General features: G+C 53.5%; 3 protein-coding genes across 4 annotated transcripts; 2 read left to right on the top strand and 1 right to left on the bottom strand.

Moving 5' to 3' along the window:
• Positions 1-760: 760 nt before the first annotated feature.
• On the bottom strand, positions 761-11,210 carry dnajb11 (DnaJ heat shock protein family (Hsp40) member B11). The gene is made up of 10 exons (XM_088930605.1): positions 10,950-11,210; positions 10,052-10,208; positions 7,445-7,542; positions 6,681-6,813; positions 6,175-6,317; positions 5,956-6,038; positions 5,019-5,076; positions 4,541-4,652; positions 3,693-3,852; positions 761-2,674 (listed from the first exon to the last, which is right to left on the bottom strand). Exons 1-10 carry the CDS (start codon positions 11,021-11,023, stop codon positions 2,610-2,612), a joined length of 1,083 nt encoding a protein of 360 aa, XP_088786731.1. The 5' UTR covers positions 11,024-11,210; the 3' UTR covers positions 761-2,609.
• A 28-nt stretch (positions 11,211-11,238) lies between these two features.
• Positions 11,239-18,855, top strand: tbccd1 (TBCC domain containing 1). Of its 2 annotated transcripts, none has more exons than XM_088930603.1 (7): positions 11,239-11,296; positions 13,306-13,645; positions 13,889-14,050; positions 15,208-15,574; positions 16,111-16,297; positions 17,048-17,548; positions 17,675-18,855. In XM_088930603.1, the coding sequence occupies exons 2-7, from the start codon at positions 13,310-13,312 to the stop codon at positions 17,802-17,804; spliced, it is 1,683 nt and encodes a 560-aa protein (XP_088786729.1). In that variant the 5' UTR covers positions 11,239-11,296; positions 13,306-13,309; the 3' UTR covers positions 17,805-18,855. The 2 variants fall into 2 exon arrangements, with proteins under 2 accessions (XP_088786729.1, XP_088786728.1); XM_088930602.1 differs by lacking the exon at positions 11,239-11,296 and adding an exon at positions 11,712-11,941.
• Positions 18,856-20,070: 1,215 nt separating this feature from the next.
• Positions 20,071-22,772, top strand: crygs2 (crystallin, gamma S2). Its single transcript, XM_088930000.1, has 3 exons — positions 20,071-20,088; positions 21,206-21,544; positions 22,500-22,772. The coding sequence occupies exons 1-3, from the start codon at positions 20,071-20,073 to the stop codon at positions 22,770-22,772; spliced, it is 630 nt and encodes a 209-aa protein (XP_088786126.1).
• The last annotated feature ends 92 nt before the right edge of the window (positions 22,773-22,864 follow it).

Below are 22,864 nucleotides of genomic sequence, written 5' to 3'. Positions count from 1 at the left end.
GACCCTGACTGACCACCACGCACACAGACTGACCAGAGCCACTCACCGAGACCCTGACTGACTGCCATGCACACAGACTGACCAGACACTCACCGAGACCCTGACTGATTGCCATACACACAGACTGACCGGAAACACTCACCGAGACCCTGACTGACCACCATGCACACAGACTGACCAGACACTCACCGAGACCCTGACTGATTGCCATACACACAGACTGACCGGAAACACTCACCGAGACCCTGACTGACCACCATGCACACAGACTGACCAGACACTCACCGAGACCCTGACTGATTGCCACACACACAGACTGACCGGAGACACTCACCGAGACCCTGACTGACCACCATGCACACAGACTGACCAGACACTCACGAGACCCTGACTGACCACCACGCACACAGACTGACCAGACACTCACCGAGACCCTGACTGACCACCACGCACACAGACTGACCAGACACTCACCGAGACCCTGACTGACCACCACGCACACAGACTGACCAGAGCCACTTACTGAAGCTGACTGACCACAGCCACTTACTGAAACCCCGCCATGCACACAGACCACACTCCCTGACGGACACGCACAGACTGCTGGGCTCACACCCTGACACAGACTACAAGATGCAGGGTGATCGGCGCGCGCAGTGACACACCGACGCACGATTGCAGCCGCACACACAGCTGTTAGAGCAGCAGCCCTGGCCTGGGAGAGAGTCCCCACGCTCGAGTCAGCACAGTGCAACAGGGAAACGTTCTTATAAACTCTTTAATTGCAGCCTGGAGTCAAAAAATTGCATTGTTAAGGGCATTCTAGAAAATTATAACTCTCGAGTTGACGAGAGTCCGGACAATGAGGGTGCTGAGAGAGAGGGCGGGGGTCACCAGCTGACGGGACAGGCGCAGGGGTGCTGGAGAGGTTCGTTTCGAAAGAAGAATCACAGGCGAGCAACCATCCCAACTCAGCGCTGGGGGGACAGGCCAAGAGGGTGGGAACAACAAAAGAAAAGAAACGAAACCAAGGGGGACAATTTACAACCTGTAACGCCACCCGACCAGGTGCGGACGTTCTCGGGAAGGGGCGAGGCAGAACCAGAACCAGGCCCAGGGGGAGAGCAGGTCCAGCGGGGCCTCGGGTACCACCAGGAGTGGACTCCTGGTACCAAGCCAGACCGCTGGACCAGAACCAGCAGGCCCGGCCCAGTACCACAGAGGGGATAACAGGCATTTCCATATCAGCAACTAACTAAAGAGCAGGTGATCCTCGCTGCTTAATCACATAACCCGACTGAGGTCGGAGGTGGAATAAAACCGTGCCGACCTCAAGAACTGGACTTGGCCCCCCCGTTTAGAATAACCCTGAGCGAGGGGCGCCCAGCTCCAGCCCTGGGGAACCCCGCTGCTGGATCGCTGATCCCCGCTGGACGAGCCCCTCCTGGGCTGGAGACGCAGCCCTGCTCTAGTCCAGCCCTGTTTCTGGAGCCGTTCCCAAGTGTCAGCCGCTCCGGAGCAGGGGCGGGGTGGGGTGGGTTCCTTTATGACATCATAAAGGGACGCCCTCCTATGACATCATAAAGGGGACAGCCCCGGCGAGAGAGTGATACCCGTTCCGCTCGAGGAACCTGTTTCCACTCGGCCCCCCCGAGGAGCACGAGGACCAGCAGGCTCCCACGCCCCCGACACTGTCAGGGCCCTCTCCACCGCACTGGCGAGGGACACGCTGGTGTTTTGCTTTTAAAAATATAAGACCGCTCTCCAACAGCGAGGCCAGATGTCCGCTGGGGCGTTCTGAGCAGGGGTACGCCACCACCACCACCGGGGCACACAGAATACACATAAAATAAAATATAAAAACAGGGAACCCGAGACCATGCTGGTGTTTGCTTTCCGGATGGAAAGAAGACCTAACAGAAACCTAGATTTTACACATGGTATGTCTCTAAGGAAAAATAAAACGGGTACATTCCACGGTCAGCTGAAGGCTTAAAATAAAAGCAATAAAAAAAAAACTTCCAGAACTTCCAGTCCAGCGAAATTCCAGGACCAAGCACCGCCCGCTCTTACTCTCCCAAGCCACGCCCCCTCATTCCCGGCTGTGATTGGTTGCTGTGTCCAGTTCAGACTTTGGAGAGCCGCGATTGGCAGGTTCCTTCCGTCATGGCAGCCGTAGCCCAGGTGACGGCGTGATTGACAGCTTGAAACTCCACCCCCCCCCCCCAACCCCCACTCTCCTATGCAGGTGGTCTTCGATCAAGAAGGATGACGAAACAAGAACTCCCATCTCAAAGCATCATGGCATCAGAAAAAAAACCCACACTCCCTTCTGCCATTCAGAAGACCTTGGCTGATCTCTATAAACCACCTAAAATTAACAAACGTATAAATGCGTGGGAGGGGAAAAAACATAAAAAAAATAAAATTGTGACAACTATAAAGATCTGAATGTCACAGACATCCCAAACATTGAAAGTGGAAAATACAAAGACGACATTAACCCATCCTGAGAGCACACACTGGAAATTAAATAAACTCTGTTGCTTGTTTTTCTCTCTGCGTGCGTCTGTCTGTCTGTCTGTCGGCAGTCCAGTGCGCCATTGGGGTCAGTACCCCTGCAGTCCGTTGTAGATCTTCTGTAGTGGTGTCTGCTTCAACAGCTGCCTCACCCCTGCAACAAGAGCAACTGCGTCACACGGGGTGGGGTCACACTAACACGCCACCTGCTCCCAGAGAGCCCCGATACAGCCAGGCCCGCACACCACCTGTACCCGGAGCCTGGCAGCCCCCTGGCACTGTCGGCAGGTAAGCTGTTCCATCCGGAGGGCTCTGACCCCCCACGGCCTCTGAATGACTTCATTTAACCCAGTCTCCCGCTTGAGCGATCACAGTGATGCCGTACAACACTGGCGATTGGATGGTGGCCTCCAAAACCTGCGGGAATGGGGCGCTCCAGAGGTCAGGGTGGGAAACCCCTGCACTACAGTAGTGGCTCAGTTCAGTCTTAACACCTGAAGCAGGGTTTGGGTAGAATGCTGCCTGGCTTCTCGGAGCGCAGGTACAGTACTAGTATCCCTCAAAGCGACCAGGCTGTCCCCTCAGCCCCTGGGAAGACACCTGTGACCCAGTCTCAGGACAGGCAAAGGCCTGCAGGTTTACAAAAAGGCACTTAATCTGAATACTATTTGATCCAGGTCAGTGGTGTGGGGCAGGCACAATTCTCAAAGACTGTCACCGATCCACTGGAGTCATTAAGAGTTTTAGGTGAAGTGAAATCCCTGATGCTCTCTAAGACCAGGAAGAACCATCTCTGCTCTAAGATGGAAAGAAAACAACAGCCTGGGTCCGCTGTTCACTTGTCCAGAAGCCTGTCAGCTTTCAGAAGCTTTCAGCCCACTGGGGCAAAACATAAACGTTTGGAAGATGAACAGCTCCTTTAAAATACAGATGTCCGCCAAAGAGAATAACTTTCTGCATCTCCCAGAAGACCACTGTTTTTCTCTACTAACCCAAAAGTACAAGCCAAGCTCATCTTTCAGTCTGGGATGGGCAGCTGTAGTCCTGCTTTTCCCAGATCTCAGTTTTTGGGGTCTCAACCAGCTGCCCAGCGAACACTCCTGACCTCAGCCATGAATTGCTTTAACCCGAGGAGAAGCCCCAGTCTTCACGCGCGCGTCTCGGGGTCTCACCCTCTCTCTGCTGCTCGGTCAGCTGCTCCCGGGGGAACTCCACATCGAAGGTCACGATCAGCGAGCCGCGGATGTTGTTGTTGTCGAAGTTGGGGAGCCCCTCTCCCTTCTTCCACAGCTTGGCCCCCGGTTTCGTGATTTTGTCGCGGACGATGTGCACCTGTGTGGACAGACAGTGGGAGACGGACGGAGAAGAATGGCAGAAATCAGAAGGGAGGGAGAGAGAGAGAGACTATGAGCACAGAGGCACACACAGGCCATTCAGCTCATTAGGGCTTAGCAGCTACTTAATAAGGCTCTCAGTCAGCTGCTCCCACCGAATCAACTTCAGCATTTATAAAGCTTAAGTGCATCCTGGTCTCAAACAAAAACACATTTCCTCTTAATTTCTTTGTGCATCCTTGCATAGTTGCACTGTTAATCCAGAACTCATTTAAATGTCGTTTCAATTTTATAGCGCCATTCCTAAATTGTGAAACACACAGGTATAATCCTGAACTCCGCATTAAACCAGTGCAATCACACCATCAATTCAACTGCTGGATAGCTTCAACAACATGGCTGCCTAGCCTGTACCATACACCCACAGCCCTTTGTGTAAAGAAGAACCTCTTATTTAAATGCACAGCCACATTGTTTCACCTGAATGAAAAGAACAGGTAGGTGACTGACTGTTCCATCCATTCCTTGCCAAACAGGAGGACGGGATATAAATGACTTGCTTGTGGTTTGTGGATAGGGGTGTCTAAAATGCCAGGGTGCAGAGTGTCCACAGTCTGTTATTGGGAGGTGTGCTCATGCTGCATGAGAACAGGTCAGGCAGCATGCTTGTGCACCCGTGAACGCACCTTGTGTCCATCCAGATGTGTGATGTCCATCTCAAAGCCCACCAGCGCCTCCACCAGGGAGATGGTGACATTGGTGTAGAGATCATCTCCGCGCCGCTCGAACACGGGGTGTCTGAGGAGAAACACACACCATCAGAACACCAGTCTTCTCACTGAGAGAGGAGGGAGAGACACAGGGCAGAGGAAAGCAGAGAGAGAGGAGGAGGAGGAGGAGAGAGGGATGGGGACAGGGCAGAGGAAAGCAGAGAGGGGAAAGGGTACAGGAAAGCAGAGAAAGAGAAGAAGAAAGCAGATAGTGAGAGAGGGAGGGAGGGATGGAGGATCACAGGTTCAAGCGGGGGAATGGGAACAGTGGGAGAAGGAAAGGACTGCATTCTCAGCTGTAGCAATAAGCTCTCTCCCCAGCACTCCCACACCTCCGTTCCCAGCTCGCTCACTCCTGCACTAAACCCCACAGCAATCCCCCGGGAGCTCTCACTTCATCACTTTGATGCGGAATCGCAGGTCTCCGGGCTCTCCGTCGATGTGCGGCTCTCCTGCAGAGAGAGAGGAAGACAATTATACACACTGTACAAGCTGGAAAGAGCACACAATAATGTGGACAATGCGATACCGCCTCGGGCCTCGTTTGGAAACAGTGTCTCACCTCCGTCAGTGTGGGAGTGTGGGAAAGTACTGCGCTCAATTCAATTGTTTATTCCACAGACCTGCTCATTGCATGCTGGTCTGCCAAGACCTTGATTTAAAATTCAGCAGCTCCTACACTAACCTGGACCCAGTCTAGAGACCGCACCAATCACGTCCCATAACACCCGCACTGACCTCCCTGCTCTTTTCCATGCTGATCTCCAGGCTGCTCCCTCAGCTTTCGCTGAGCTGCAACATCATGCAGACTCCCGCCTGGCATTTCCAGAGCTCAGGGCTCCGGAAAACAGCCCTCTCGCTGAGCACACGATGCCCATAAAGGAGCAGTGGCCACTGATCTGACAGGCTCCTCAGGGTCCACAGGCTGTGGGCTTCAACAGCATGGCTGGGTAGCCCGTTCCCTACCCCCACAACCCTTTGTGCAACAAAAGTGCCTCCTGCCTCCTGTTCTTGTTCTCGGTTTTAAATGCACTGCGTGAAGACTCCCTTACAGATCCCATCAGAGGGTCGGGATCCATCTTTTCATCCCAGAAAATGAGGCACCTCTTGGATCTGGGACTCTCCCACTCATTCTGGGCCCCGCGGTCCTCTGTCTAAGAGTGCAGTATAAATCACTCCGGTGCACTGTGTAGGGTTGCAGTATGAGGAAACCCGCCCACGAAGAGAGTAACTCCACCAGAAACGACTGTGGGCACGTCTCTGCCTTCAAGGCCACGCGCTCTCACAAGCTTGACGTTGTTTAACCACAGTTAGCGAGTCTGCCGCGTTACCTTCCCCGATGAAGGGATACTCCATGTCGTCTCTGACCCCCTGCTCGATCTCCACCTCCAGAGTCCGCTCCTCATTCACCAGCCTGGGGGCGAGAGAGAGAGAGGGGAGTCAGGGTGCCGTGTCCCCCCCGCCCCCTACAGCTCGAGAGTACCCCCGTCTGTCCCGGGGGGCGAAGCACTGACCTCCAGCCCCCCGTCGCCCACCGCTCCCACACTCACTTGACATTGGGACACTCATCGCAAACCACTTCCTGGGTCATCTGGAAGCGGCCGGGCCCCAGCTGCGTGGTCCTCATTTCCTGTCGGCAGTTGCACTTCCTCTTCCCAGGCGCCTCCTTCGCCACCGGCTTGTTGCGGATCACCTGCAGGAGAGGCCAGGAGCGCACGGGGGGAGAGGAGGGGAGGGACACCCCGTGGTCAGTAACTTCTTAATTGCAATTCCAGCGCAAGCCGCGAACCCTGTTTCAAAGACTTCGGCTTTACTAGGCAAAATCTGCTGAAGGGGAATTACTGTATGTCTGTAAGACAGAAATACCGGACATTCCCAGCAACCATGGGGAAAGGTACAAATAATAACACAAAGTTAAAATAAATGCTAAAGAGGTTTAAAATTCAGGAACACAGACCATGCCCTGAAATGACAGGTCAGTTGCTTACGATGGGCGATTGGCGTTTTGAGGGCTTTAGCGCATTTTGGAGGGGAAGTTGTGCTCGTCTGGATTTACCTCCACAAAGTTCCCAGAATACACTTCTTCAAGGGTCACGTCCAGGTCAAGGACGATATCATTTCCTCGGGGAATGTTCCGGTCCTGTTGCCGCGGGTTACCGCCAAACATGAACCCAAAGTCGCCGAAGAAACTGGAAGAGAGAGAGAGAGGAGAGGAGAAATCATTTAAGAGGATGAGACGTGAGGTAGGGTGTAATTTTGCTACCAACAGCACGGAGCTGACAATCAGTCAACCAGAATGGTTTAATTCATCCATCCATCCCCACTCACTCACACCAGAAGCCAATTAAACTACCAGCATGCCTTCAGATATGTGGAGGAAACCGACGCGAACACGGAGAGAACATACAAACTCCACACAGACAGCACCCCAGGTCTGGAATCGAACCCAGAGCCCCCTGTGCTGCGAGGCAGCAGTGCTAACCACTGTGCCCACTACCAAACGGCTGATGAAGTCTCACTGAGCCGAGCAGCGAACTGAGCAATCGTTACGGACTGGATTTCCCAAGAGCTGCGTCAGCGGGTCAGCGCTCCTCGATATCAAGTCCGACGAGCCAATCCACAGAGCTCTCACTGTTACCAGGCTGACCACAGGGCACCAGCCCAGCCTCACCAGCCTCTCCTGAAGATGTCCCCACCCACCTGGAGAAGATGTCCCCACCCCCCCTCCCCCCCTCCCCCAGCTGTCCCCACCCACCTGGAGAAGATGTCCCCACCCTCCCTCCCGCTGTCCCCACCCCCCCTCCTGCTGTCCGCACCCACCTGGAGAAGATGTCCCCGTGGGAGCTGTGGTGCCCCTCCTTCAGTCCTTCCTCCCCGTAAGCGTCATACTGCTTCCTCTTCTCCTCGTCCGACAGCACCTGCAGGAGCACACACACCTCTTGCCCTTTAGAGACTCTCTGAGGGGACGGGGGACCCCCGGACCCCCAGGCCCTGTAGCCATGACAGGCAGGCCTCCCTTCGCAGGCCACTGACGCCTGCGATGCAGTTAAGGTCAGAGGTGGACCCCGCACCCCGACTCCCTGCTCTGCAGCACCACGGGGAACTGAGAGGGAGGTGGCCAAGCACTCACAGGAGCCGCCACAAACACCACAGCATCTGGCACCACGCAGGACCAGGTGCACAAAAAGACTGCTGACTGTTATACCATGTGCAGTGAAGAATAAGAGGTTCATCAAAAGGACGATTCTGTCCACGTCATTTTCCAACACAGGAACAAGTAATGTAAGACCACTGACCATTTGGTACTTGGACATAATTCTCAAAGCGAATCGTTTCTTCACTATTACGAAACACATGCATTACGTCAACAGCGAAACACAGAGTAGGTACAGTATAGTATTGCCTTACTATTTCCATTAAATAACCTGGTTATATTATACGGTAATTTGTGTAAGTGCACAACGTAGTTCAGGAATGTAATCCTAATATTTATTTTTAAAGAGATTAATTTGATGTATTTTTTTCTTCAAATGTACAGCAGCTCTTCTTAAATAACGCTTGCCACTTGTACGTCGTGGAAAGGGCTACGTTTTCGCCACTATAGCTAGGAAAATAACGTTTTTAAGATTTCCTGATGTAGTTTCATATTAAATGAATATGTAATGAGCAGATTTGCTGATTTCCGGTCCCGGCGTCTCAGACAGCCGCGTGGTTAAAACAGCTGGCCAATTCAACTTTCACCCCTTCACCCCTCAACCAATCACATGCGGCCACACATGCTTGTCGACCAATCAGGACGGGCCTCCGTTTCCAACAACAAAGGAACTCTCAGCGGCTCACGAGAGGCAGCGTGCTCTCTGAGCCACGAGCTCTTCCACATCGCGGCAGGTGCAATTAATAACGTCATCAAAACACACCTAATTAATGACGGTATGAATCTGCCGTGCCCTAGGTCAAGCGCGATTCTGGAAAAAGCCATCGACGTTTTGAATTTTACGTTGCTGCAACCGAAACACGTTGCTAAAGACAACGGAGACCGAACGAGATAACATTCAGGAAACAGGTCTAACAGGAGGGACGCTATTACATTACACATACGTTTTCTTCGGAAGACATTTTAATTAGGTCTGTCTTGCGAAAAAAAAAGGCCCAGGAGCTTGTGAGAATAATAAACAATAACACCTGCTTGAGTTTCAGGCTCAGGGCTTGCTGGGTATCATGACCCAGATTTTCTTTTTAATACTACTGTGGGTTGCACAAAAGCATAGTCACAAATCTGTCCACGACACGAGGTGCTATAATATTACACAACTGTAGCGACAGACACTAGTAAGGTGATTGTCTTTCTCTCGGGGGGTCTAGACTGACTGACACACACACACACACACACACACACAGCCTGTTCTCTGGGGGAGAGAGACAGCAGGAAGGAAACAGCTGAGCCAATCAGAACAGTCCAGGTGTGACTACAGCCTCTGGATCACTGACAGGCCCCACAAACACCACAGACCTGCTGGACAATCACCGTCCTTTGTCTAACCCGCTAAGGCAGTGGACATTTCCAGTGACAACCTGAACCAAAACACTCTGTAGCACAGGAGACAAGGCAGTGAAAGAAGAGATCGAGTGATAAAACATCAGGGAGCCAGCTTCTCTAAACTCCTTCAAATCCAGACTCGAAGCCACCTTCTTCAGAGGGGCCTTTCCTTAACTGGTCCTGTTCTTTACCCCCCTGATCCTACTGTATCCAGTACCCCATCTACTGTCTCCTCTCATTGTGTGATCTCATTGTGCACATCTTGTGTAATTTTTATTTTTATTGTTGTTGTTGTCGTTCTGTAAAGCTCTTTGAGAAGCCACCTTTAAAGGAGCCATATAAAATACAGTTTCTTATAGGTTGATATACTAGCACTCATATCATTGCCAGGGGTACTGCTACAGCAGGGCGTGGTACTGGACAGCAATCCTGCTGCGGATATTTCAGCATTAGCAGCCCAGACTGATTTCTGCCTGAGTGCAGGTGAGAAGCCGGCTGAGGCTATTAAACACCTGCTCACAGCTGGGGGTGGGAGCTGCACTTGTACTGTGCCGAGATGTTCTTGTTGTTTGTGTACCGTTTGTCGTATCGCTCAAGGAAATGATGCCAACACCTTACGAAGCAACACACACACTCCTGGTACAGGAGATATGCATGAGCTACCAGGCCCTGGCGTTACAGGGGCAGCCCTGCTGGCCTCCTGCTCATTCCTGCGGCTCACTCGTCGGGAATGTTAGGGACGCTTCTAGGGATGTGTTCAAAACAAACCAGGCCATCCCCTTGTGCCCCAGCAGCAGCCCCCTGCAGGTCCAGCTCACTGGGTTTCACTGCGCTTGGCGGCACCGAGGAGCAGCAGGACAGCGCGCTCCAGTCGGGCCCGGCTCACCCACCTCGTACGCCGCGCCCAGGTCCTGGAACTTGTCCTGCGCCTGCGGGTCGTCCGGGTTCCGGTCCGGGTGCAGCTGCAGGGCCAGTTTCCTGTACGCCTTCTTAATGTCCTTGATGGACGCCGACCGGGACACCCCGAGAATCTTGTAGAAATCCCGCCTGGAACCGAGGAACAGACAGCGTCACAGAGAGGGCTGCTTACACACAAGCTGAAAACAGACGGCTCCATTTCCCCCTGTACCCCTCGGGGCTGTTGGACAAGCACTGTGGGGTCCAGTGTGAAGAGACTCTGAGAGCGCACACAGGAAAGTCTTTATTACAGTCAGAAGAAACACTCCAGGATTCCCACAGTATCCCTGCTGGCCTGCCCCCCCAGATGCAGGGGACGGACATGAAACACGCAATGGGGGTGGTGTTCCCTCCAGTCAGCCGAAAGGAAACCGAACCCACGAGCGAATGAACCCCGAACGAGAGGGAACCCCGAGTCGGTTGCATTCATGGAAACGTCTGCGTACAGTTTTGCAACCCACATAAAAAAAATATATATATATCTGAAAAAAAAAACTGACGAGATAGTTTTAAAGAAACGGGCTGTATGTAACAGGGCACGGACCGGTGTGTTAGGTAAGGAGGTGCGTACATCGGACCCTGCGCCAGCCCTTTCAAAGCGTGTATAGCGACCAGGCAACACCAGTGCAACATACACCAGCTCCCCTACGGGGACACGCCGCCAGCAAGCCTGTTAAAAAGTGCAACAGCCTCAAAACCCGCAATTCACAAGCGGCGGCTCGCTATCGCAGCCCAGCCCGGCGGAAGGGTCCGAGCCGCGGCAGACCAATCACAGCGCAACATGTGTACCAGCCGGTATTAGCGCCGCTAAAAGCGCCTCGGTTGACTCACCCTGCCAGCACAGCCGCCGCGAAATACAGCAGCAGACAGCAGGCGCTGCTCAGACTCAGTACTCTGGAAGCCATATGGATGTTTAGTTTTTTTCTATTTTTTTTTTTTTATTTGTCCACTTCAGCCCGCTCTCCGGCTCTCTCCCCCTCTGCGCTCCGGCCCTCCTGTCACTCTGCCTCTCTCCCGCAGGCTCTGGCAGCGGCGCTTCCGCCCGGAAGGCCCGCCCCCGCGAAGGCCCCGCCCCGTCCCCGGCCTGCCTGCAGGGGGCGCGCTGGGCTTGAGCAGCTGAGCACGCCGCCCTCTTGAGAAAGGGCGCCTTGCTTTCAAAATCAGTTGCTGAACAGAAGGTATTCGTTTTTGTTTCTGTGTTATGGTGGGGGATATAATAACTGTCATTAGGTTTAATTTTCTGAAAATACCTGTTACGGGAATAGTCTTCTGATTTAAAAAAAACCCCACAAGCAAGTCTGACTCCCATTTCACAACACTTTAAATCGATTCGAGTTTTGTGAGCGGAACGCTCTGCCTCAGCTTCTGTGGATAAAATCCCGTACTGAGAGGTTAGAAATAACATTTTAAACATCACGATTTATTTCCCCGCAAGCGTGCTGTTGGAAGACTCGGCATTGCGCTGTGTGTTGTCTGTCGTTAAAGCAGTCGGTGTCGGAATCGGGTTAATTAATGCGCTTGGAAGTCTATGAGGAAGCAGGAGTGGAGCCAGGGCTCCCTGCTCGTGCCCGCGCTCCAGCTGACGACGTGCGCGCTCACGGGGCCGAGGAAGCGGCGGCGCCAAAAGCGCGAGAGAGGTGGTCGGTGGTTTAAGCAGGGCAGGGACAGAAACTCCTTTCTTATTCACCTGTGGGGGCACAGGGGTCGCCACATAAGTGTACTGAAACTTATAGAGGAGCCCCCAGCCCCCAGCGGGAGGGTGGGAGCGGTCCTGCGGAAGGTGAAGCTTGGGTGTCTGTTGTATCGCGGCGAGGCAGCGCCAGGTATGTCGGTCGGGGAGACGGGGCCCTCGCAGGAGCTGTTGCCATGGGGACGCGGAGGGCTTTCCTCCGGAGCCGGCTGGGTGTTGGCGAAGGCCACAGAGCCGACACCTGGCGAAGGGCTTTCCTCGGTCGTGCACGTTTCGTTTTCCTCCGTCACGAATAGGGAAAAAATAGCCAAATCGTCCACTGCGCACGACGCAAGTTTACACTTTAAACATTGAATGGCGAGTGTTGTTTTTTTTTCCATTCAACGTTCATGTAGTCCGTGTGGCATGGGTTAGAAACGGTCTTTTTGACTCCTTGGTGTTGCAGCGTCTTTCTCTGGTGGTTTATCCGGTGGTTTCTGTCTGCCAGCCTTTCTGAAGAGTCTTTCTCCCCTCATCTGCGTTTCTCCTACGCGTCTGCAGTTAGACTGCTTGTCCTCGGTAGGGGCTACTGTGTGACTCCTGTGTCCCACAGTTATCGCTGTTTCCGTCTCTTCTCACTCCATCGGCACCTTCTCAGCCATGTTAGCATTGGGCAGTGCCAGTCAGACTGGTCTGTACTTGTCCCTGCCTGTCTCACTCTCCCAGGGTGTCAGAGTGATGGAGCAGTGCAGTGTCAGTGTGTGTTTTGACCCCTCTGTCCCTGCCTCTCTCTCTCTCTCTCCCAGGGTGTCAGTGTGTGTTTTAACCCCTCTCTCCGAGGGTGATGGAGCAGTGCAGTGTCAGTGTGTGTTTTAATCCCTCTGTCCCTGCCTCTCTCTCTCTCCCAGTGTGTCAGTGTGTGTTTTAATCCCTCTGTCCCTGCCTCTCTCTCTCCCAGTGTGTCGAGTGTGTGTTTTAACCCCTCTGTCCCTGCCTCTCTCTCTCCCAGTGTGTCGAGTGTGTGTTTTAACCCCTCTGTCCCTGCCTCTCTCTCTCCCAGTGTGTCGAGTGTGTGTTTTAACCCCTCTCTCCGAGGGTGATGGAGCAGTGCAGTGTCAGTGTGTGTTTTAACCCCTCTGTCCCTGCCTCTCTCTCTCCCAGTGTGTCAGTGTGTGTTTTAACCCCTCTGTCCCTGCCTCTCTCTCTCCCAGTGTGTCGAGTGTGTGTTTTAACCCCTCTCTCCGAGGGTGATGGAGCAGTGCAGTGTCAGTGTGTGTTTTAATCCCTCTGTCCCTGCCTCTCTCTCTCTCCCCCAGTGTGTCAGTGTGTGTTTTAATCCCTCTGTCCCTGCCTCTCTCTCTCCCAGTGTGTCAGTGTGTGTTTTAACCCCTCTGTCCCTGCCTCTCTCTCTCCCAGTGTGTCAGTGTGTGTTTTAACCCGTCTCTCTCAGGGTGACGGAGCAGTGCAGTGTCAGTGTGTGTTTTAACCCCTCTGTTCCTGCCTCTCTCTCTCCCCCAGGGTGATGGAGCAGCGCAGTGTCAGTGTGTGGCCACGCTTGGAGCCCTTCCTCCTGGGCGTGCTGCCAGCTGCCCCCCCTGCCAAGTTCAGCATGCACTACCTCCGCAAGATGGCGGCCTACGTGCGAGCGCGGACACGGGAGGGCTGCTTCCCGCGACTGCACTGGCCGCTCTGGCGCCACATCGCCTGCGGGAAGCTGCAGCTGCCCGAAGACACCGCCTGGCTTTACTTCGAGACCTGCGACCTGCTGTCACAGCGCCCCCCGGAGGAGCGGCTGGAGTGGGCGGAGGCCGTGTCGCAGTGCGGCTCGGTGGAGGAGCTGGACAAGCTGCGGTACAAGGTGGGGAGAGGACCCTGAAGCGCAGGCAGCACGGGGTTAGGTGAGGGGGAGCGATGAGAGGCAAAAGCTGGTAAAAAAGGCAGTGGTGTCAGGGGGGCTTCAAGGATATCTGCCCCCATTCCTTTCTGGGCACGATGAGATGGCAGGGATCGGATGTTACGGCGTTTCAACCACACCTTTCATCTCTTCCGCCCCTTACTCGTCCCGCTCTCTCTGTGTCCCCCCTCCCGCCCTCCCTCCCAGCTCTCCGTGGACACTCTGCAGTTCCTGCTGTTCCTCTACATCCAGCAGCTGAACCGCGTCTCTCTGCGCACGTCCCTGATCGGCGAGGAGTGGCCCAGCCCCCGCTCCCGCTCCCGCTCGCCCTCCCCGGACCGCGACGCCAAAACCGCCGCGCAGAACAAGGTACTCAGCTGCTGCACCCCGGCAAGCGCCGTAGCTCACAGGCTGCCGGCCTCCTCACAGACTGGTGCTACAGCAGAGGCCCTAGTAATTACAGACCAATCGATCTTACTCGTTTTGCATGTAAGGTTGTGGCAACAATAATTAGAACTAGACCGTAGGATCGTTTCAATAGCAGGGTGATTCAAAGGGATAACCAGCAGGGATGTAGAAAAGGTTGGTCTTGCTAACTAACGTGTTAGAACTTGTTTGAACTAGCAAGAGCAGTAGGGCATACAGAAAGAGCATGTCATGTGGAATACTTAGATTTTCAGGAAGCTTTTGATCAAGTACCTTAGTCTAATTTGAAAATCACAGGCAGTTCTCAAACCAGAGACATTGATTTCCTTGAATTTCTTGTAAAGGACACAGTTCAAGGAGATGTATGTCTCTTTTGTGAGAACTGGTTAATGAGTACTTACAGTACAGAAAGAAGTGAAGACTCAAGTTGAGGTGTTATAATTAGTGGAGTACCACAGGGCTATGTATTAGGACCACAGGGCTTTCCTTCCTATTTTATATCTAGAACCAATCAGGCTCTGGTGTAGTTAGGAAACTAGCCAAGTTTTGAAGATAATACCAAAAGGGAGGGTTTAACAGGTACTAGGAGTTGCACATGAAATTAAAAAAAAGTTAGTTACAATTCAAGAGTTGGCAAACATCTGACAGATGTAGACCAGTGTGGAGTGTGACATGTAAGTAGCAAAAGGTAACTAAAAACAAAGAAGGGGTTCTAAGCTCTTGTCTGTTGGAAATAATGTATGTTGGGGTGCTTTTGAAACCAAGGGGTCAGTGCGGAAAAAAATTTAACCAGCAAGCAGATCAGGTGCAGGTACAGATTAGTATTGGTGATTAAGTGCCATCTGGAACAAAAACCAGCAGAAAACTGGCACTCCAGGACCAGGACTGAGTCCCTGATTTAAATAACGTGGGAAACCAACAAGAAAGACATGTAAGGATCTAAAGTTAAAAGCATAGCTTTTATATTGAGGGATGTTATGTTCTTATTGTACAGTGCACTAGTAAGACCAAAATGTGTACAGTTCCGTTGAGCATGATGGAAAAAGATGTTCTCTTTACTTCACCTGTATCTCTGTGCTCATCTCCCTGCCGGACTGCAGAACTGGGATGACCAGGCCCACCTGAGCTTCATCCAGACCCACTTGTCAGACCTGCTGGAGCTGGTTCTTGAGCCGGAGCAGCTGGGCGGGCCGGGCCAGGCAGTGCACGACAGCCAGGTGTCGGCTGAGGCGCTGCGGGGGCTCAGTTTCCTGCTGGAGGGGTCGCTGAGCCGGGGGCGGGCCGTGCACGGCCTCCACGAGCTGCTGGGCTGGGGGCCCCTGCAGGCCCAGGCTGGTTACTCTGCGCTGACCCACAGCTTCTCCCTGCCGCGGCTGCAGGCCTGGCTGCGCGAGTCACTGACCGCTAACCCCTTCGGCACCACAGCCTGCCTGCGCTCCGGCAAGAAGCTGGCCTGGGCACAGCAAGGTACTGCAGCCACCTCTCTGCCCCCGTGCCCGCCGCTGAGTAAATGATTAGATGATGTATCATTAACTGTTCTGGGGAAGGTATCATCCAAGGTGACCTTCAGTGTAAAAGGAAGTGCACGTCATGAGCTCACAGATGCAGCGTAGAACAAATCTAAAAATCTGTAGGATAAATTTCATGTTTGAACAATGAGGACAGAGCCTGTTAAAGGGTCAGAAATGTATTTTAGAATCCTCCGGTGATCACAAACCGGGGTGCATTATTTACAGGACACCACTTGTTCAGAGAGAGAACAGAGTCGTGGGCTGGATGTGTTTTGACATTGGAGGGGCTTACAAGATTAACTGTTGCTATCCTGCTGTCGTGAGTGTCTAGAGGGTCTATACCATCATGTTGCTGGGGCTGCTCCTTAGCCTTCCTTTGAGAAACGAGTGGAATAAAGTCCCGGGTCTGTCATCTACGAATAAGTAAATGAACGCAGCGGGCTCGGAGCCCTGTCAGTAGTCACCATCGTCTGTTGTTTTTTTTTTTTTAAGTGGACGGCGCAATGAAGAGGGCGAAGATTGCGCGGAACACGCACATCGCCCCACCGGGAAGCAGGGTGGTGCTCATGTCCCAGGTGTACCGGCAGACGGTGGCCAAGGACTCGGAGAAGCTGGCGGGAGCCAACGTCAAACTGCACCGCTGCAGCGAGGCCTACATCTACCTGCTGACTCCGCTCAGGCGAGTGTCCTGTCCCCCTGCGCTGGCACGCGTGCCGTCTGTCTGTCCCGCCGCCCTTTACAGCCCGTGGATAAATACACGGGTACCGGTTTGATCCGTTTCAGGCTCTGTGCTCCCCGCCCCTCTTCCGGTGGTCTCAATTCGTCCAGTGTGAAGCCTCCCAAGTGGCTCAGCTGGCTCAGGTTGCTTTCCTGGGAGCAGGCTGAGCTCCAGGATTGTGGGTTCGAGCCTGGGTCATGTCCCTAGGCCACTGTGACTGGGATTTCCCCAAGGGGCAGTGCACTGTGGGATGGGCGGCACCAAGGATAGGGTGATCAGAACAGAGGCCAAGACTGCTCGGATACCCAGGGCTGTCTTGTCTCTCAGACACCATGGCCTCCCAGGTGCGTGTAGGTAAGCAGTGCTGTCAGTGAGGAGCTCTGCCCTCCTCTGGGGAGGCGCTGTGCCACCTGTGCCATGTTAAAAGAGGAGCGCTTTGAATTTTGACAGATCGAAGGAGTCTGCCTACACTTTCTCTTTCTGCCTTGCCTGTGCAAGCCAGGACCTGAAAAACGCAATTAGCTAATCCAGATTGAGTGGATGTATAAAATATAATTGACTATGAGAAAATTCAAAACAAAAAGAAATGTCTATATATATGTAAGTATAGAGGTATAAGTACATATAGTATATGGATAGATGGATATCTCCCAGCCATGGTAAATGTGGCTCTCCCAGGTGGACTGTAACCCCAGTGTCCTGTCGCTGCAGGTCCGTGAGTGTGGAGAAGTGCCGCAGCACCACGGTGGTGCTGGGCCCGGTGCAGTCCACCGTGCACGTGCAGAGCTGCGAGGACGTGTGCGTGGTCTGCGTGACGGGCCGCCTGTCGGTGGGCGCCTCCTCTCGCTGCACCTTCCACACGCTGACCCCGACGCGACCCCTGCTCCTGCCGGGGAACGAGGCCCTGACTCTGGCCCCCTTCCACACGCACTACCCCTCGCTGGAGGACCACATGGCCAGCGTGGGGCTCGCGGTGGTTCCCAACAACTGGGACCAGCCGCTCCTGCTGGGCTCCGAGGGAACCCTGGGCAACCCGCCCTATCGCCTGCTGCCCCCCAGCGAGTTCTGTCCGCTGGTGGTGCCCTTCGAGATGGAGGGGGACACCACCGAGATACCAGGGGGGCTACCCCCACAGTATCAGAAGGCCCTGACAGCACGAGAGCAGAGGGTGCAGAACTGGCAAAGGACAGTCAAGGAAGCAAAACTCAACAAGTGAGTCAGGATTACCAACCCCAAGCGGAGAGGCAGTACAGCTGTTGGCTGCCCTTGCGTGGAAGCCTTGTGCGTCACCCGTGTGCCAGTCTGCAGTGTGTTAATGGTTTGTGTCGCCCTCTGCAGGGAGCAGCGCAGGCAGTTCCAGGCTCTGGTTGAACAGAAGTTCCACGAGTGGCTCCTGGAGTCGGGACACAGGCAGCAGCTGGACAGCCTCATCCCCGCCCCCCCGGAGACTAAACAGGCGGCTGGGTAGTCGCGCTGCGCGCCCACCCTGGGGCGCTCGATCGCGAATCCCAAAGCACCCGTCGACAGCTGGTCTCTGTGCGGCCCGCTCGAACCTCCACACGCCTGAGTGTGAACTGTGTTTCCCAGTGAGAGTGGCAGTAGCCCACTCAACGGTTTCTCAGGGCAGAGGGGCTTCAGCTCACCTTGGTGTGTGGCACGGTTAGTGCATTATGAAAGCTGGACATAATGACTTTTGTTCACTCATGTCCAGGCTTCAGGAGCAAGTACAGTACAGGGCACAAATCTCCTCACCTCTCTCTGTGATCTCCATCATCAGTTCTTAGAGAGTATCACCAACGGCTCATCTAAAACAGAATGTTCCCTATGATGTGACCAGCTGTAGTCTAGAGTATGGTTTGCACTGGTGTGTTTTTTTCGATTCTTCCTGTAAATGAACTGAGATAGACAATGGATGTATATATAGAGGAACATTTAATAGAGTGGAATTTTACAAAACCTTAATAACTGCATATTTATGCCTGATTTGTTGTTAGTATATGAAATCTGTCCTGCTGACCTGAAGAGGGGAGAGGGTGACGGATGTTACACCAGGTGCTCATTCACCCACTCCTCCTTCTTGGCTTCAGTGAGAGCTGAGAGCTGAAACCTGTCTCCAAGACAGGAAGAGAGAAGGAACAGCACAGGGACGCCTGGAGCTAGAGAAACAATCCAGCTGTGCATTTTGTTGAAAGGGAGCACCTGCTTTATCAAAAAATACAAAAAACAAAGTGGAGGTCCCAAGAATTGTCTTCAATTCCTTCATCAGTTTTGTTTTTATAGGTTAAACAGCCTGAAACTCCTTGTGTTAACAGAGGGTGCATAGAGGAAGCCTTAGGTATCCTGCCTTTTCTGAAACAGCCTTACAACACTTTACCTTTACGTAAAATGATGTGCTCCCGTTTCATATCTCATGTTCACAATGTGTAAGTTCTTCTGTACATTACGCAAAAAAATGAATGAAGGAAGGAGGGTTTTGTAAAGCACATTTTCAAGCAATAAAGCACTCAGTTCTGTGCCTTGACTCTGGCATGTATTTGTTGTCAAAGTGTGTAAGGGACTGACTGCAGTGTTTGGCCATTTAGGGTGACAACAGGGCTATACTGCTCCATACTTCTCATGTCAGGTTATATTTCTTTATACTGTATACTACAAACCCTAACACAACTGCATGTAGTTATGGTCATTTCGAGTGTGAGGCTATTTTTGTATTCCAGTCAAATGCAGTAAATTTAAAACTTGTATATGTGGATAATCTCATATACAACCATTTTACTGATGCTTGGGTACAGCGCTGAAGTGCTGTGATCGTCCACCCTGGAAGAGGAGTGCTGTTAGAGTGCCCTCTGTTGGGTAAATGTATAGGTGCACCAAAGGGACAGGTGAGGAGAAAGGCACTAGTGGTGCAGTACTGGCCTCACAAGCTGCTGTGTGCTCCTTTGAGATGCTGGGGCTGCTTGATTGTTCTCTGACAAACTGGTAGAGACACATACTTAAAAACAGGCCAAGAGGAAGTGCAGTCACACCTACAGAATCATGAGCCACACTCTCCTTTGCTCGGATAAACTGTATCAGTTCATTTTAACCCATGGTCCACCCTGTATAATCAGTCACAAGTGTGCCGCGGTCTGGACTACGAATTAAGGGAAGAGTTTCCTCATAAGTAGCAGCTGCTCAGTTCCTCCCCTCCATCTTGATGATCGGTTCTCCTCTACATGGGTCTTGCTCACTGCCTGAACAAAAGGCTGGCCCTTGATTGTGATATGCTTTCTGTTTTTCTATTGGCAAAGCTGATGGATCTAGAATCTTTCTTTTAGAACACCTACCCCCACCCACCTGCACCACCACCAACATGCATATTAAAAAAAAAAAAGCACTGAGTAAGGGGATCGGTTTTGTACACGCGATGAAATGCAGTAATCCAGGCCATCAGGGCTCCCAGACTTGGCAGGGATCTTGGCACAGGAGGGGTGTGCAATCTGGCCCAGGCGGGGGGGGCGGGTTTGGCCAGGGCAGCAGGGGGCTTCAATGGGAATTCTACTGTGTTGCCTTTATGCCATAATCCCACTTTGCTTTTCTGGAAAACCTGAATAGCGTTAGAATCACTGACTCAATTTTTGGATCTCATTTTCATGACAAAGCGGTTGTCCCGTTTATAAAACCCAGCGGGCTATAAAAAGGGCCCAGCGCGAGGGTCCGGCTTCACAGTGCGACTTCACGCGGACTTCAGGGGAACGATGTCAGCGATGGGCCGGGTGAGTACCGAGAGACTGGACAGAGACTCGGCGCGCCAGCTGTGCCCAGGTCACCAGTGTCTGGCCTGGCATCGCATCCTGCCTCTGCCCTGTGTTACGACTGTAAATCTCTGGCTCCTCTTTGCAACTTATTGTAGCCTTGGGTCAGTCAGGCACCAACTACAAGTGATTACTCAGTCCGCATGCCTGTTTTGATTTTTTTAGTTTAGTTCTACAGATTTTCATGCAAAATGCTACCGTTCTGCACACCTCACAGTGCGATTGTAAAGTGAAGTAGGGGTTACTGGAATGCGCTTTTGTTAAGATATCCAAAGGCAGTACAGATAAATATAATTGCTATGCCTCGGGATTAGTTCTCTAGTCTAGGTTAGAATGTCTGAAGTATTGATAATTATTTGTATCCTAAGACGATGACCGTCCGTGACCATTGCAAGAGGGCTCATAACTGAAGTACTGCTGCTCAGATTAATTGAAGAGCCTGCAAACAGGAATTGCTGCTTAAATGATGACAGAGCTGTCATTACAGAAAATGATCAAAAGCTTCCCAATCAACTTTACTCGTTTTCACAAGAACTCCTGCTTTGAGGTCTCTGTAGATCTCTGTCCCTTTTTAGTATCAACATTTCCATACAGCGTAGAAGAGTCTTGGCTGAACATTTCAGTAGCTGCTGGCCTGTGTTTGTGGATGATGTCATGACTTCTGCAGATTTATTCAATCAGAGGTGCAGCCTGTTCTTCACTGGAGCTTTGAAAGCAGTATTGTATCAACTCCTAATGAAGGAGGCTATTCTACAGAAATGGAGAGAGTTTATTTAATAACAGTTATCTGTGATTCTCCGTGTACCTGCCAATGCTACTCATCTCAGAAAATGCTTTGGGTATTCGTTTACACATTTCCCCATGCTAGAAATCCTGAAAAATACAATTTTTCTGCCAACAGATCTTAAGATCCATCTGATGGCTCAATCAATCGTATCTTACCTAACAAGAGGAAGCTTCGTAACACAGCTGCTCTCATAAGGTTGTGAAAGAGGGAGAGTGGGGTAATAGCAAGACAGACACCCTTACAGGGTGTTCTTGAGTTTTTGACAGATCCCTCACTGTACTGGGCTTCCAGGTCAGCCTGTCTGGAAGGACGGTATCTCATCACATCCACGTGCGGTCGATTGCTCGGCCACTGAGAGCACTTTCTCTCGTCTCTCGTCTGCCCCAGATCATCTTCTACGAGGACAAGAACTTCCAGGGCCGCCGGTATGAGTGCGACAGCGACTGCTCCGACTTCCACACCTACCTGAGCCGCTGCAACTCCATCCGGGTGGAGAGCGGCGCCTGGGTTCTGTACGAGCGCCCCAACTACATGGGCTACCAGTACGTCCTGACCCGGGGGGAGTATCCGGAGTACCAGCGCTGGATGGGCCTCAGCGACCGGCTGGGCTCCTGCAAGATGATCCACTTCGTAAGTCTGGCCTGCGGCCTCTGCTGCCCCCTCCTTAGTCATTCCAGTCGTGAGCAGCCAGGTGACGCCACCGGTCAGCTGCTGTTTGGACTGTGATGGAATAGAGGAGTTGCCCCTGCTGTTAGAAAGGCAGCTTTCGGTCTCATCAGCACTTGCTTGAGATTTAGCTTGTTCGGGCCCTAATAGCTAATGGGACTGAGACTGAGCTAATGGGGCTAATGGGGCACGAGGCCACGCCGAGCCCCAGCTCTCTCGCACACGGGCACGAGGCCACGCCGAGCCCCAGCTCTCTCGCACACGGGCACGAGGCCACGCCGAGCCCCAGCTCTCTCGCACACGGGCACGAGGCCACGCCGAGCCCCAGCTCTCGCACACGGGCACGAGGCCACGCCGAGCCCCAGCTCTCTCGCACACGGGCACGAGGCCACGCCGAGCCCCAGCTCTCGCACACGGGCACGAGGCCAAGCCGAGCCCCAGCTCTCGCACACGGGCACGAGGCCACGCCGAGCCCCAGCTCTCTCGCACACGGGCACGAGGCCACGCCGAGCCCCAGCTCTCTCGCACACGGGCACGAGGCCACGCTGAGCCCCAGCTCTCGCACACGGGCACGAGGCCACGTTGAGCCCCAGCTCTCTCGCACACGGGCACGAGGCCAAGCCGAGCCCCAGCTCTCGCACACGGGCACGAGGCCACGCCGAGCCCCAGCTCTCTCGCACACGGGCACGAGGCCACGCCGAGCCCCAGCTCTCGCACACGGGCACGAGGCCACGCCGAGCCCCAGCTCTCGCACACGGGCACGAGGCCACGCCGAGCCCCAGCTCTCTCGCACACGGGCACGAGGCCGCGCCGAGCCCCAGCTCTCTCGCACACGGGCACGAGGCCGCGCCGAGCCCCAGCTCTCGCACACAGCTGGTCAGCGCTCCCCTCACTCCTCTGTCCGTCTCTCCCCCTGCAGCCCAGCGGCACGCAGTACAAGATCCAGCTGTACGACAAGGGCGATTTCACCGGGCAGGTGTTCGAGGCGACGGAAGACTGCCCCTCGGTGCTGGAGCGCTACCGCACGCGCGAGGTGCACTCCTGCAAGGTGCTGGAGGGCGTCTGGGTCTTCTACGAGAACCCCAACTACCGCGGCCGGCAGTACGTGCTGGAGAAGGGCGAATACCACAAGCCAGTCGAGTGGGGCGCCGTCTGCCCCACCGTCCTGTCCTTCCGGCGCATCACGGAGTGATCCCTGCCGCCCCCCCCCCGTGTGACCCTGTCACCCTCGCCCCCTCCTCATCACCCGCCTTGACCGGACAGGGCTGGCCTGCAGCTCTCTGC

This window comes from Atractosteus spatula, chromosome 13 (assembly GCF_055471065.1).
Source record: "Atractosteus spatula isolate fAtrSpa1 chromosome 13, fAtrSpa1.hap1, whole genome shotgun sequence".
NCBI lineage: Eukaryota > Metazoa > Chordata > Actinopteri > Semionotiformes > Lepisosteidae > Atractosteus > Atractosteus spatula.
The sequence above is the reverse complement of the archived record's forward strand: the minus strand, read 5'-3'. Positions and strand labels throughout refer to the sequence as shown.

Coding starts and splice junctions, on each gene's coding strand:
- dnajb11 (XM_088930605.1), bottom strand. CDS start 11,023: ATGGCTTCCAGAGTACTGAGTCTGAGCAGCGCCTGCTGTCTGCTGCTG. Junction 6,318..6,680: donor ATTCTGGGAACTTTGTGGAG/GTAAATCCAGAC, acceptor CCTCTCCTGCAG/GTGATCCGCAACAAGCCGGT. Junction 6,039..6,174: donor GATGAGTGTCCCAATGTCAA/GTGAGTGTGGGA, acceptor TCTCGCCCCCAG/GCTGGTGAATGAGGAGCGGA.
- tbccd1 (XM_088930603.1), top strand. CDS start 13,310: ATGGAGCAGCGCAGTGTCAGTGTGTGGCCACGCTTGGAGCCCTTCCTC. Junction 13,646..13,888: donor TGGACAAGCTGCGGTACAAG/GTGGGGAGAGGA, acceptor CCTCCCTCCCAG/CTCTCCGTGGACACTCTGCA. Junction 17,549..17,674: donor AAGGAAGCAAAACTCAACAA/GTGAGTCAGGAT, acceptor CGCCCTCTGCAG/GGAGCAGCGCAGGCAGTTCC.
- crygs2 (XM_088930000.1), top strand. Junction 21,545..22,499: donor CCTGCAAGATGATCCACTTC/GTAAGTCTGGCC, acceptor CTCCCCCTGCAG/CCCAGCGGCACGCAGTACAA.